The following is a 14,869-nucleotide window of genomic DNA, read 5'->3' on the forward strand; positions in this document are numbered from 1 at the left end:
TGTCTGCACGTGAAAATAAAACAGGGAAATCCCCCAAATGTATCTCGCTAAATAAAAAGCAACAATTAAAGTTGCAACGAGTTTAGAACTTTAAAGTTTAAATAAATATGCCGTTTGGTTCGTCACAAAACACCGTAGGCTACGCGATATTTCCGTAGTCGAACGTCAATACCTTCGAGTTCGCGTGACGCACTACACAGCACAGCAGACAGGGCGACGAACACGGCGGCTCGATGAAAAATGTCAATGCCTGGAAGTGGCGACATTTCCGAAACCGGGCAAACATGACGTGAGCCAGCAGCCTGATGAATTGACCCGACATTAGCGCGACTCTTCCTACACACAGAGAGCGCTGACGTTGGTCCTGCTTTTTTAATTGCAACCGACGGTCACGGCACTTGAAGACCGTGGCCAGGTGACATCTTTGGGGGCACGCCAAACCCCGGGAAGCTTGGTAACTTCGTTTCGCTTTGAATCAAGTAAAAGTCTTCGATTGAATTCGTTTTCCTGTGGATGTGACGTCGGCGGGAACATGCGCTTTTTCAGCCGGAGTAAAAAGGAATGACTGAGTCTACAAATTTTAGTAGAGAGGCAACTCTAGCGCCCCGACCGCATATGTATGTATTTTTGTCTATGAACGACTTGATTGATCACCCAACTGCAAACTGTGCTTTAAAGAGAAAGTTCTAAATAAACCTATCTAGTGTTTGTCGCACTTGCATTGGTTTGTTTTAGTGGTTGTGAACTGTACAGCATTGTTTATTATTGAATGCTGAAAATGAAACTCACTGTTTTAGTTTATTCATTTCTACTTTTTTACTTTGGTAAGTCAATTTACTGAACAGAAAGTGTATTTAGGCAAGTCAGTTTGAGTATAGCATGATTGTGTAATGTGCCACGTATGCTTTTAATGTTAACTAGCTAATTTTAGCACAACATGTTTTAAACACACACATATCTGAGTTTTTATTCTGAATTCCGGTAAAAACATAGCAGTTTATCAGGTAAAGAGCTTGGTTTTTGCCAAAGTAACCAGTTTATATTTATTTGTAGTTGAATCAACGCCAGAGAGATCCCGAATATCAGTAAGAGGCTTCGGTGCCCCAGGCAGTTTAGCTGGGGATGAAGACACGATACAAGGAGAAACTAAGGTCCGAATGGATTAATTACTTTTATTTAATAAAATTCCGCTGATTTGTGCAGTTTCTTTTGTATCAAATTTTTAACATTTCTTTAAATTCCTCACTATAAAAGTGTAAGCAAATTTTCATCCATACGGTACATTTTTTTTATTTGTTTTTATACAGTCTTCATATGATAGTATTTAATCTTGTTAGCTTTTATTTTGTTATACGCTTAACACACTCATTCATCTCACAACTGGTTATAGTATTTACTTCTGTCATATTTTGATTGCAGGGCAACGTAACATGTGCAATGTACAGCGAGTTTGCTTGCGCCAATCGTGAGACCTGCATCTCGGCTTTGGAGGAGTGCGACAAAGTTAAAGACTGCACAGACGGCAGTGACGAACACAAAAACTGCGAGTACTTTGACTGTAAGGACGGGACCTACATTAAAACAGAGTAGGTTTTGAAATACTTTGAAATATAACAATTTGGTCTAGGACTTCGATTTTATTATTTTTAAATACTTTACATGGTGTGCTACTTTTGCTAAAATTCCAGTTTATCGTCTGTACTGATTAATTTTGTTAAGCAGCATAATAAATACAACATAATACTTTACCAAATATTAAATAAGCAAAACTTCCTTAACTGTATAATACACAGCCGCTTTAAAAATGACATACTTGAACAGTTAACAACAATCAGGCTTTTGTTGTTTAAGATTTGTATGTGACGAGTTTGAGGATTGTTCCAATGCGTACGACGAGGATAGGGAACATGGCAATTGCTCCGTGGTTCACTGCACAGGATCCACTATTGCCTATGTGAGTAAATCTTCCAGTAATCAGCTAATGTGATTTGTTTATCGAAAGCGATTTTTGGCGACTTAAAACATTTGAATTGCCCTAAGGTAACTATAACAGTAAAGTCCAACATGTAAATGTTGCTTGAGAAGTGTATAACAACGAGGAAAATAACGCAACAAATAGTTTCGTAGCAATAATCCTTTTCTGAAAGAACGTTAATACAAATAATATTCAGAAAGAATTAATGTAGATATTTTGACTATAGAGTGTAAGTTATTTTAATCTATTATTTTTGTATGTTTAGGTTCGCGGTGACAATATTTGCGATGGATTCAGCGATTGTCAGGACGAGTTCAACTCGGACGAATGCAATTGCAGTTTTACCTTTGTGTGTGACAACAAAAAGTAGGCTCAGGCTTTTGACAGTCTGCCATTTTCTAATGGTCATGTTCGTAGCTCAGTATAGTTTGGGTTTAACCTGGACTGTAGATCGAAAAACTAAAGAACGGAAACTAAACATTGCTGACTACTATACTCACCTTCTATTCTTTTAGCCCTGTTAGTATAGTTGCCAGTTTTATAATGACTTAAGTCAATCACTTGATTTAAGTCCACACTATATGTTTTTAAATGACTTGACTTGACTTAAGAGGTTTTGCCAAAATGACTTGACTTGGACTTGAGGAATTTTGTCAAATTCCTCGGCTTTTGTACATAAAACAATTGGCTTGCAATAAATTGCTCTATTGTTAACATAATCGGACGAGTTTACAAATTAATTTTGTATTTTTGTATGTTTATGATCAGAAGTTTACTTGCTCTTGAAATGATTTGACTGGGACTTGAATTGGGCAACTGGTAACTTGGACTAGGACTTGACCTAAGCAACTGACGTTTATAGACAAGGACTTGACTTGTTATTTTTCGCAAAAGTCTTACATTTGTCTTTAGTTCTTCTTTAATTTTTTGTAGGAACTTTAATTATTTTAAAAATGACTTGAACACAACACTGGTTATTGAACCCATGATGTGAGACTCCCGTGTTCCTTGACGGCATTTTTTTGTCCCAGGTGCGTGGCGAGCGTATTTGACAAATGACTTAACCTGGACTTGAGTCACTTTGTCAAATAACTTGGGATTTAATAAAATAAAAAAATTTAAATTTTTTGGTCGTAAAATGATCTGCTTGCTGTATATGGCGTTTCAATTTTATTAGTTAAACGTTTTAAGTTGACTTGATTTTATAATGACTTGACTGGGACTTTGGTCATCCATAAATAATTTAGTCATCCATAACTCCTGTGTTCCTTGACGCCATTTGTTGTCGCAGGTGTTTATTAAATATTTTTATTTAATATACTATTTTTTTTAATTTTGACACGTAAAACAATGTGCTTTGATAATGCGTTTCTTTTTATAATGACTTGACTGAGATTTGACATTGGGACTTGAATTGACTTTATTTTTGTGACTTGGAATGGAGCTTAAGGCTTTTCCAAAATGACTTGGTTACAACAGTTGCTATTCAGCCCAGAACTTCCGTGTTCCTTGACGCCATTTTTGCTTGTCCAGGTGCATCCACGGCGAGCGAAAATGCGATGGCGACGATAATTGCGGGGACGGAAGTGACGAGCGCCAGTGTCAGATGTTCAATTGCGGGAACGGAAATCGCATCCTGAGCTCGCGACTTTGCGACGGGTTCGACGACTGCGCCGATTCGACCGATGAATGCGGCTGCATCGACACATTTAACTGCACAAACGGAAGGTGAGAGTATTTAGATAACATATCCGACCGAAATCTGTGTGCCAGGATTGACATGAAGATGACGTCATAAAACAAGTCGACTTAGGAAATCTGCTGTTTTCAGGCCAACAAATGTAAAACTTGAATAAAGTCTAAATAACATTTAAGTGGAAGACGGCAAAGCATTTATGTCAATTAAACTATACTTTTTGTTGAACAATGTATTCCATTTTTCAAATTATATACCAGTCCAATAGATTGGATATCAGCTGCATATTTACGCACGCGGTAACAACAACATGTGTTTTAAAGATCAACAGTTTTCTGACATTCTGACGTACATACGCCATATCTGAAATTTCCCAGGCACCTCTCAAGCAACGAACCTGCATCCGCCTTTGTGAATAAATCTGCTTAAGGCTGTTTGAAAAGCTTAAACGCAAGCCTTTTCTTACCTTTTATTTCAGATGCATACTGGAGCACCTTGTATGCGATGGAGTGGATGCTTGTGGTGATTCGAGTGACGAATGTCCTTGCCAGAACTCCTTCCATTGTCGCAACGGGAAATGCATACAGGCCATTTACGTCGGTATGTTGTGCTCGGGCGGTTTGCTTGTTAATTAGATAGTTTAAACATAATCTGGGTCTTTTCGACTAGTACAGTAACCTATAATGCCGAAAGAAAACTTTTTTTCGGTACAACTACATTTTTCAGAAAACGAGTTTAAATTTTATATACAAAGGTAATGGTTGGCATTTAACTATTGGTATATTTTCCACGTTTCTCTCACGTTTGAATTTTTAGTGATACTGTTTTACTCAAAATAATTTTAAGTCTAAATGAAGAAATCAAAAGTAAAACAACATTTGTATAAAATAAAACTTGCCCCATACTTTTTGCTAACTATTACGTCATTAAACTTAATGTACGTTTAGACATTTTAAAGCCGTGTCGTGTACGTGTGTAAAGGCGTAAAAAAACGAAACCTAATCAAAAAAAAACGAAATCCATCGCAGACTTAACGAATCTAGCAATAAATAATGCAAGCAAGTCAGGCTAGAGAAACAACTAGAAAAGCTAAACAACAGAAAAACAACTTAGTTTTAAAACCTGCAAATCTTTGCCCATTATAGGGGACGGCATCGACCACTGCGGCGACGATAGTGACGAAATAATCCCGACCACGTTGCCCACACCTGACGTCACTAGTGCGCCTGCGCAGTTCAAGTGTCAGCACGGCATGGACATCGACTTGACCTTGAAGTGCAACGGATTCGACGACTGCAAGGACGGAAAAGCGAGCGACGAGTGCGACTGCGCCTGGACCACGAAATGCGACGCCATTGATGGTCAGTTCTTCCTTTTTCTCATTGATTGTTTAATGGTTTAAGAGGCCATTGATAGTCAGCTTACGATTAAACAACGTCATTGTTAATCAGTTAGTAAGTAGCTTACGACGCCATCTGTTATTATTTTTTAGTTATTTCACCTGTGGTGAAATAGGTGGTGAAATCAGTTGCAGTCCATTTTTGGTCATTTCTTGCTTGTTTCATATGCAGGTTGTAGGCTTGCGACTCCATTTATGGTCACTTTTTAATTCGTTTGTTGCTTAGTAGTTAACAACTCACATCATTTGGTAAGTAGCTTACACCTGTGGGTTAGTCAGTTGCAACTCCATTATTGGTCAGTTGTTGGTTGTCTCGCCTTTCGGCAAGTATAACTTGTGACGCCATTATTGGTCGGTTTTTGGTTGTCTCACATGCAGGTTATAGGCTTGCGACGCCATTAATGGCAGCTCTCGAATCGCCAGTTGTTTAGTAGCTAACAGCGTCACTGTTGGACAGGCGGCAGGTAGCTTGCGACTCCATTAGTTTTCGTTTAGTCGGTTGCTAAGCCATTATTGGCCAGTTTTAATTGTCCCGCCAGTTGATTTTTTAGAAGCCATTAATTGTCTGTTCTTGGTTATCTTGCTTGTTTTTAAGAGCTTATGACTGATAAACGACCTGTGTAAATTCCTTATACAGTGTTAAAAATATTCTAAAGCTGGCCGCTTTTGCGGCCTTTTTTAATGTTGTTTTCTTGCTTAAAAATTGAAGCGAGCTGTAAGTGTGTAACGCTAATTGAATATAAACATTTGCGGTAAAGCAAATTTTTTTGTTATAAATTTGAAGTTATTTAATTGTTAATTTTTAAAACAAAATTTAAATGTTAACTTTTTTTTATCTCACTGTTTGGTATGTTTTGTGAAGCTCTGCTTCCTACAAAAACTAACTTAACCTTGTGGAAATCATTCCCTTAACCACCAAACGGTTTTTCGCAGGCAAGTGTGTTAACAATAGTGTGTGCGATGAATGGACGGAACTGAAGACGAGCGAATGCAACAAGAGTGGTGGCCACCTCTGCTCACATCTCTGTATCGCTAAGAACGACCTCTGCAACGGATTGCTCGACTGTCCAGACGGTTCGGACGAGGTTTGTCAACTGGACAAATAAAAACTCTGGGACAGTGGTCGGCAATTTTTTTGTCGGGGCTTAAATTACTCTTTTAAGAACTATTGAAGGCCTACAAAATAACTAGTTTATGCATAATTGATACAAGACACTGAAAAACAGTTGACATAACTACCATTCCCTAAACTTCAAAATTACTCAGAAATAATTTGGAAATTTACTGCGATTCAGAGAACCATTGGTTTAGAGCTCGCTTTAAGAAATGTAGATAAATTCAAAAAAACAAAAATCCAAGCAAATTAGAAAAATAAAGAGAAAAAAAATGAATATATTTCAAGTCATATTAGGATTTATATTCTTAATTTCCTTTATGTGAATCATCTCTTTTGTTTTTTAACATTTTTAATACAATAAGTTTTGACACGCGACACTATTTTTGAATAAAATATTCGTTTGACCGTTTTTGTTTGCCACTGATTTAGCGTAAAAACGGCTTCACCTTCGATCACCTGTATTGTAGGATTGCTTGAAATGCGACGGCAACAAACTGGAGCATCACAGCAAGCTTTGTGACGGAACAATCGACTGCTACGACAAGTCGGATGAGTGCGAGTGCAACAATCAAACGTTCAGGTTTAAGTTTTCAAGTTTTTCGTTTTTGGAAAAAGCTCTCCTATGCTAAGGTCCCCAGTGTAGTGATTTTTACACTGTGAGTCTTTACCGCCATATGGCATAATTTTAGGCATTTAAAATTGGTTTGGCAATTACGAAAGTTGTGAAAACAATAAAGTGGTTTTAATACAATAATATAGAAGAATAGCAAACATTGTTGTATACAGGTTTTTTTAATGGTTTGGTTGACCGCTAAGTAGTTTTAAGAGACCGCAAGTGTTTCATTTAAATACCAAAAAGTTGCAAGTCCAAAATTTGGGAAACCGCTCGAGAAATTTGGGGGACCGTTTCGGTCCCCCAAAACACCTTAAAAAACACTGGTTATATACATTTCTAATATTGTTTATTTATTTAATTTTAAAATGGTTTATACCTACTTCTATATAGGAATTACATATTAATACTAACCCGACTGATACATTTTTGTAAAACCTTCTAACATTATGCTTCAAAGCTCTTGTAGTGTATTGTACATAGAGAACCGCCAGTTTATTCCCCAGCCGTGTGATTTCAGATGCGCAAACGGCAAGTGCATCGACAGGAGCGACATGTGCACTGGTGAGGACGTCTGCGGCGACTGCAGCGCTGAAGAAAACTGCCCTGTACCGGGAACAAAGTAAGTATAAGAAGATGGACCAGACCCGAGTAAACGTACTTACGGGGGTCGGTTCCGGCTTGCCAAGAATTTTAATCCAGCCAGCGGCTAATTTTTTTGTTTTTTAACTTGATTTTAGAATATTCAAATAATAAATTACACTTAGAAGGAAAACTTGCCATACTAAAAAAGAACAAATGTGAAAAAAAATCCAGTCATTAAAGGTCATCAGTTATCATTCATCAGCAATTCAAATCCTGTACTATCTGTTCCGCCTAATATTAATGGCTTGAAAGTTTTTCTTTTGCGAAACCGGACTCAAAATCGGCTCAATAATCACCGCTTTATAAAAATAAATAAATAAATACAAGTATATTAAAAAACTTTACCTACAGTAAACCTTTGCATACCAATGACTTTCTAAAATTACAAACCTTATTACTATCACAGGCCCACTCAATTGCACGAGGTATTTCGTTGTGATGACGGCCACTGCTTTCGGGCGGATGAGCGCTGCGTCGGAGAGGCGAAATGCGCGGGAAAAGAGGATTTGGTCGGCTGCAAAAATTCCACCGAAGATGACAAACCGCAGGTTGACGACTCGAATAATGAACTCTCTACAAAAGCTCACATGAATGCCACGAAACACATAACTAGCACTACTACCACTACGACGACCAGTGCCTCTATATCGCTGAGGATAAGTCATTTACTGGCACTTTTTTATCCGATTTTATCTGTCCTTGCTGTGACATTCTAGACGCAACTATTTTAACCAGTTAAATGGCAATTGCACATAAAGAGGCATGTCGAGAGAATTTTTGAGAGAAAACAATATTTTTTTCTATGCGGCTGGTTTCTGGAAGTGAATTTGTTACAAGTCATATCGCATATTGGTAATACTTTATGATTGTTTTTTTTAGCCTGTTTTGTTTATTCTATTTTGCTTCTCGCAAACATAAAGTAGTTACACCCTAAGAAAAATACCATTTGAAGGGTTTTCTTTTGTTGGCACATTTTGTTTGGATAACTAGGCTACTTGTTTTTTAATAACTACTTTTTCCACTTTTCTTTACTTCAGCTTCAACGTTAATACATCCAGCACTGTATGTGTAAAGTTCCAGCGTAACACAAAGTTGATGTAGTACTGGATTCTTGTTAAACTGTTTTGTTATAGCTAATTTATCGTGTTCGCAAACGTAATATATTAACAATTATGCAAAGTGTGTATTTGGTTTACATTTTCTAAGTGGTCATGGCTAATCAGATGAGAATTGATAGAGGTTAACATCCATTTGGAAGATTAGTTGGTCAGTCAATGAATTTAAAAAAAAACAATGAAAATTGAAAACTAATGCACGGACCCCTGAAAACTACTCGCGGAGAGTTTTAGGACCACAATTTCTACATCGTCCCTGATGTTTGATCTGATTCTAATTTAGTTTCTGTCCAATACTGACGGCTAGCTGATAATAAAAAGTGTTTTATGTCGAACGAAAGTCGTATTAACGGTTTGTAAAGCAAGTAGGTGTAGGTTTGATTTCAAATTTGTATATACACGGATCGTATAGATAAAAAAAACGCACGTTTATTTCTTGGTCCAGCTTACAAAACGTCAAAATCCTAAGCTGGTCAATAAAAACTTCCAGATCGTATCTAAAGCTATATTAGCTATTTACGGAAATAAATATGAAACTATTTTAAAAAAACATTAAAAATTTTGTATGTTCGTCTATAAATAGCAATATTATTGTAGCAAATTTAAGAAGTATCACACATGACACTATGGAATACCTCAATATTTACTTGACGTATCATGCTTTACCGGTTTCGAAAGGTGAAAAAACGTGTTTTTGTTGCATCATTATTTTGTAATCGCGCGAAAGTTTTGTTGTTATTTGTTTATTATAATTATAGCTAAAAATGGCTTCGTCTATTACCCGGGGCTTCAGCAGATGTATGAGAGCATCACTTACAAAATCAAGTTATCCAAGGTTTGTCATATTTTAAAAAGACCGTTACTACCGGGTAACACTAATTTACGGAATGATGAATGGTCGGAACGCTCACAGTATTATTATTAAATATAATAACACTTGACCCACCTTCACCCAAACGCTAACCCCCACCCTAACCCAAATATTGTGCGTTGGTTTAATAATTGTTTTAACGGGTTAACACTTAACTTAGTGAGCGTTCCGACCATTCATCATTCCGTAAATTAGTAGTACCCTTCCTACCAACATTGCTTCAGTTTGTAAATAGAAAAAACACAAATCCTCTTGATAAATTTAAAAGTTTAGAAGGTTGGTCGTTATTTATGCAGTCTTATTGGGTTGCATGTTTATAATTAAAAGTTCCAATATTTATAAAATGCACCGAAGCTTTGAAAATCGTACTGCTGTAAAAAATGTTTAATAACATTCTGCATTCTTTTCTGTGTCAGGTGCACACCTGGTATTTTTTAGGAAATTTGTGTGCACACCTTTATTAGTCAATTGCACACCCAAACTTTGGAAAATAAGTTGTTGCGGTAAGATTTAACCTCCGTGCATAAAACCCTGGTTGTACAAGTCTGCAACTTAGATTGGAAGAGGCTATTCACCCAGACAATCAAGTAGTGCAAATCAACATATAATCACTAATGGGTACAAACCTAAAAGAGTTATACGGTCAAATAGCCTATAAGCTCTTCTACAGGCCATTCACCCGGCTACCAAAGTGATTCATAACAATTTCCGAAAAATCATTGAATTTATAGAAAACTCGGAAAAATAAACTAATACTACCAGTACCACCACCCAAAAGTTAACTCAAATCTATGAAATTATCATGTATTGTTACAATTGTAAAAGAATGATCAGATCAACTGGGTACTTTTTTTCTTCAAAAAAAAAAATACATCAGAGCTTTTGGTGAAAAAGTGCATGAAATGCAGTGTGCGATATTGGTAGGTTTTTGTTTTACTTCCAGCTACTTGTATTGTACATGTATTACAGAAAGGAATACAATTCCAATCTTTTCGCCAATCTATCTGGCATCGCGGCTAACCACCAACCGAGTGGATCGTGGCTGGGGCACAGTTCGCAGCGATCTCTCTGGTATCTTGCCCCTTCATCTTCGAGGGGTTTTAACGGAATTCCGTCGCTGTCGTCGTTCACGTGCAGCTGTGGTGGATTGCACACAGAAGGTTTAAAATGTACATTTATCACCAAGTTGGTGATTTTTATTGTACTTTTTCAAAACAAAGTTTTTTTCACATTGAACAATGCATTTGCAGCTAAAAAAATGTAAAATCTATGTATTAATAGCTTAAAACATTTATGTGCAGTAATTTTTTTAATTTAGATTTAATAAACTTTCAAGCTTTGAAATCAACATAACTTAGTTCACACTTTGATTAACTTATGAGTTACAAGACACAGTGTTTTAATGAAATTTATTATGCTTTATCTAAATTTCATTATTGTGGTAATTTTTAGTAGGATTATTGACGCTTTCATCCGAACCCAAATACTGTTAACAATATAAACCACCAGATGTAATTTGTTAAGGATTCTAGACCAGCGTCGAATTGTTAAAATTTCTCTCAAAATGCGGTTTATCTGGTGCTGGTCTGCAATCCTACCCTTTTTTAGGTACGGTACCGAAACCAGTCTTAAGTGTAAATTGCGAACACGGAAAATCAATATAATAATACTGACCCACACTAACCCAAATAATGTGCTTTAATTTAATAATTATTCAAGTGGTGCGCTGGGGATTATGGCCAAACTCGGTTGGGCATAAAATAAATTGTCTTGGAAGGGGTTTCTAGCATTGCTACCAATATTTGTGTTAGCATTTGGGTTTGGTTGGGTCAAGTATTATTTTCTTTAATATTATTTATTTCTTCCTTGCAATTTGAATTTTAAACACGTTGTTTCGCTACTGTATTTATTGTTACTGAAAAAAATGTGGTAGGATTGTAGACCAGGGCCGTTTATCCTTTCTTTCTATTCAGGTGACCATGAGTTTGTCAATTTACTGAAAAGGGAAGTAGCCGAGGAAAAAGAAAGAATGCTTGAATTACCAGAAATGTCCGATGGCTGGAAAGTAGAAATGAAAGGAAGTGAATGCAACTTATCGAAAAAAATCGAAGGGGACACGTAAGTTGCCTTTAAATTTCTTTAATTGATTTCCTTATTACTTTGTGTGCTTTCATTTGTGAAACAAATCTTTTATTTAAAAAGAGTTTTTTCATATATGTTCGGTTTGTTTTTACCAACCTATAATAATAAAATGTAGTAACCATTGCGGGGGCTTGCACAATGCACATAATGTATTATAAACATACAAGTATATTGCCGTTATAAAAACTATGTACGATATTATTTTGTAATATTTGGTTCTGTGTAAAAATTGATAGATATAATTTTATCCGGAACATCAAATCAACAAATCCAGTTCGACTCGACAGCAAAATCGCCTAAAAAAAAATTATAAAGTGAAATTACATTCAGGAATTTTGTTTTTGCCTCCAATTTGTTGTTGTTTTCTTGTGTAAACAACAAAGAGATTTCGGTTCTAGCGTTCTGATTTTATTTTTCAATTAAAAAAATGTTTGTGTTTTTAGGCTTAAGGTTTCGTTTAACGTGAATGCATCGGTCCCTCCGACAGACGACCCAGATCCCGAAGCTGAAGAGGTAAAAGATTTGTAAAACATAGACTTTAGCCTCCGTCATCTGAGTATTTTTATTTTTACTTAAATGTAAAAAAAAACATGCAAAAAATATCTATATATATTGAATTAAGTTGTCACCATAGTTTTCTTATTTAAAAGTAGCAGTTTGTTTTATGTTTTTTTCCTCTTTTTTACTGAAGTGCTTAGTGCATTTTTTTAATTCCAACGAACCTTCTGCAGGAAATTGTATCGAAACCAGACTTTACCGTTGAGATCACAAAACCGTCCACGCAGGACATTGTTACATTCGATTGTTTTTTTGCTGACATGGAAGAGGAAATGCAGGAAGAAGGTTTGTTGATAAAGCGATTTAAAAATTGGGTTTACAAGATTCTATAGGTCAGTGCTTATCAACCCGTGGGATGGCACGCACTTGTGCGGATGAAAGTGCTGCATATTATTATCTTTTATTATGTGTAATACAGTAATCAAATAAGCTAGTGCACCAACTTATGCATTACAGGTACAGTAATATAATCTCGTATAGTGGTTCATTGCAGCTAAAGCTATTAATTTTATATCGGTCAAGGCTTAGGTACAGGGTTTTAATACACAAACCCTTTCATTGGTATTTTACAAATAAAACTAAAGGTTGCAAACTTACTGTGCTTGTTTTGTGCGGATGGAAATTTTAAAGGTTGAAAAGCACTGCTATAGGTTAAGGCTTCCATCAGAAGGGAAATGTATGTAAGTGACAATCTGAATCTATCTAGTTTAAACCAACAATAGAATAATTTTTCCATTCCACCTTAATATAACTTTGATATGAGAATAATATTAGTAACTGTTTATAGTTGCTGATTGTTTTGGCTTATTATGGTTTACTTTTTCATGTCAAATTAACGAATGAATGACACGGCCCACTAAAACATCTTTTTATTGTATTTTACATCATTAATATTCTTGCTACAAAAGGTTTACGTAGGACATTTTAAAGGGGCAAATAAATACTACTAAATTATATTTCATTATTAATACAATTTGTCCACAGTGCCACTTGTTTTCATTTTTTTTAATAAGACAAATAACGCTATTAACCAAGATTTATTTTTCCAGTACCAAGCAACAACTTCAGTGTTCGCTCTGTTTTCGTACACAAAGGTGAAATCAATGCGTCAACTTACACAATTGAAACTGAAAACTTGGACCCTGTGAGTATTAAACTACTGAAATAACTAAGCGAAACTTTAACGACTGTATTTTTGTAAATAACCATGCAGAGATTTTGTTTTTTGCGTTTAGTAATTGTATATTCGCCCCTCCTATTTGTCGGGTATTAACTGCCGCTGCATATTTTCTTATACCTGGTTAAACGTGGCAACCCAATAACTTGATTTTTTCCATTTTATTATCTCAAAACTTGACATTAAACTAATCGCCAACTAAGCACTAATTCCAAGTTGATGAAATAATTCATTTATGTGCTATAATGTTGTTTATATTTTAATATAACTTTCTCATAATCTCATAAAAAGATAAGCAGAGAAACAACACAAACGAAAAACTTAACATTTTCCTGCTTTAGGCACCAAACAATATTGACCCTAACAATTCATCAAATATATCAAAACAATGTAGGCTACGTAGACTAGTCAATATAGCTAAAAGTTCGACACTGTATAATTAAAATACCGTTTCGTTGTTGATATCAGCCGACCAAACTTGTGTACCACGACAATCGTTTACACTTCAACCGTTTCCGTATAAAGCGTTAGCATCAAAAAGCCGTGTTTTATTCCAGAACGTCTACAAGCACCTACTTCAGTTCCTGGCGGACCGCGGCCTTTCCAATGACTTTGGCGAGGAAATAATTGACCTTGCCACTTCCCTGGAGAACCAGGAGTACGTCAAGTCGCTCGTAAAACTGCAGAACTTCGTCAGTTGCAAGTGAGAGCTCCACGCGCCAAGCTTAACAATGGCAGAAGCGCCTTTTGCTGATCTCTGGTCTGGCCCTAATCGCGAACTTTTCGATTCCTGCGTTCAGGCCATGCGATTGGGCCTACACTCTCTGCACGCTAACTCAATGTGCATCGCGTGTTAATTGCTGACTGACTCGCAGCAGTTTTGCCGTTTTTTCGTCGACTTGTGTCGTTAGTAAACTTTTCTCTGTTAACGTTTGGGTTTTGTCAGATGTCTTTTTTGGATCCGTACCAGTAAGTTCAGAAATGCGCTCACATCTCTTTGAGTCTTGTCAATGCTATGTTAGGTCGTCTTTCACGTTAAAAATTTATCCATACATTTCAAATCCTAAAAAAGCAATGTAATCGCTTGTAAAGCTAGGCTAGAGTAACGGTTACTGAATACAGTTTTTGAGGCTCCGCGATTGAAGAGTTTGTGTCCTAAACCTTACTCAAAATAAGTAAATGGAAGAAAGTAACCCCATCTCAATATAATTTGAAATTTATTAGTTGGACTTGGACCGCAAATGGTTTCAAATAAATGTTGTCCGCCACTAGCGAGAATAGAAGTGCACCGTTGGCTTGTTCAGAAGTTTTTTTAAAGCTTAGCGCGACTAACAAGAAGGCTAGAAATTCTAGGAGAATAATAAAACTTATAATGACATATAATGACAAAGATGATACACGTTCTTACAAAAATGTCTTTTTACTGCTGAAAAACTATATTTTGTATCCCCTACTCGACCTTTTTGGCATTGCAATTCATTATTTAGTTATAATGACTGGCTATGTAAAAGATTACTGTCCTCAGTTTTGGTAAAAAAGGGGGAATATTTCTAGCATACCG

At 36.2% G+C, this 14,869-nt stretch overlaps 2 protein-coding genes across 3 annotated transcripts; both read left to right on the top strand.

The window, feature by feature from the left end:
* Positions 1-596: 596 nt before the first annotated feature.
* Positions 597-8,593, top strand: LOC146139333 (uncharacterized). The gene is made up of 12 exons (XM_083392188.1): positions 597-824; positions 1,054-1,151; positions 1,420-1,586; positions 1,852-1,954; positions 2,241-2,341; positions 3,509-3,703; positions 4,150-4,271; positions 4,817-5,032; positions 6,004-6,155; positions 6,655-6,767; positions 7,321-7,422; positions 7,852-8,593. Exons 1-12 carry the CDS (start codon positions 770-772, stop codon positions 8,159-8,161), a joined length of 1,734 nt encoding a protein of 577 aa, XP_083248314.1. The 5' UTR covers positions 597-769; the 3' UTR covers positions 8,162-8,593.
* A 651-nt stretch (positions 8,594-9,244) lies between these two features.
* On the top strand, positions 9,245-14,241 carry LOC146139334 (complement component 1 Q subcomponent-binding protein, mitochondrial-like). 2 transcript variants are annotated; one of them, XM_083392119.1, is made up of 7 exons: positions 9,245-9,395; positions 10,401-10,600; positions 11,405-11,549; positions 12,017-12,086; positions 12,305-12,416; positions 13,181-13,275; positions 13,866-14,241. In XM_083392119.1, exons 1-7 carry the CDS (start codon positions 9,325-9,327, stop codon positions 14,013-14,015), a joined length of 843 nt encoding a protein of 280 aa, XP_083248245.1. In that variant the 5' UTR covers positions 9,245-9,324; the 3' UTR covers positions 14,016-14,241. The 2 variants fall into 2 exon arrangements, with proteins under 2 accessions (XP_083248245.1, XP_083248247.1); XM_083392121.1 differs by having other exon boundaries at positions 10,401-10,591.
* The last annotated feature ends 628 nt before the right edge of the window (positions 14,242-14,869 follow it).

This window comes from Ascidiella aspersa, chromosome 6 (assembly GCF_963924565.1).
Source record: "Ascidiella aspersa chromosome 6, kaAscAspe10.2, whole genome shotgun sequence".
NCBI lineage: Eukaryota > Metazoa > Chordata > Ascidiacea > Phlebobranchia > Ascidiidae > Ascidiella > Ascidiella aspersa.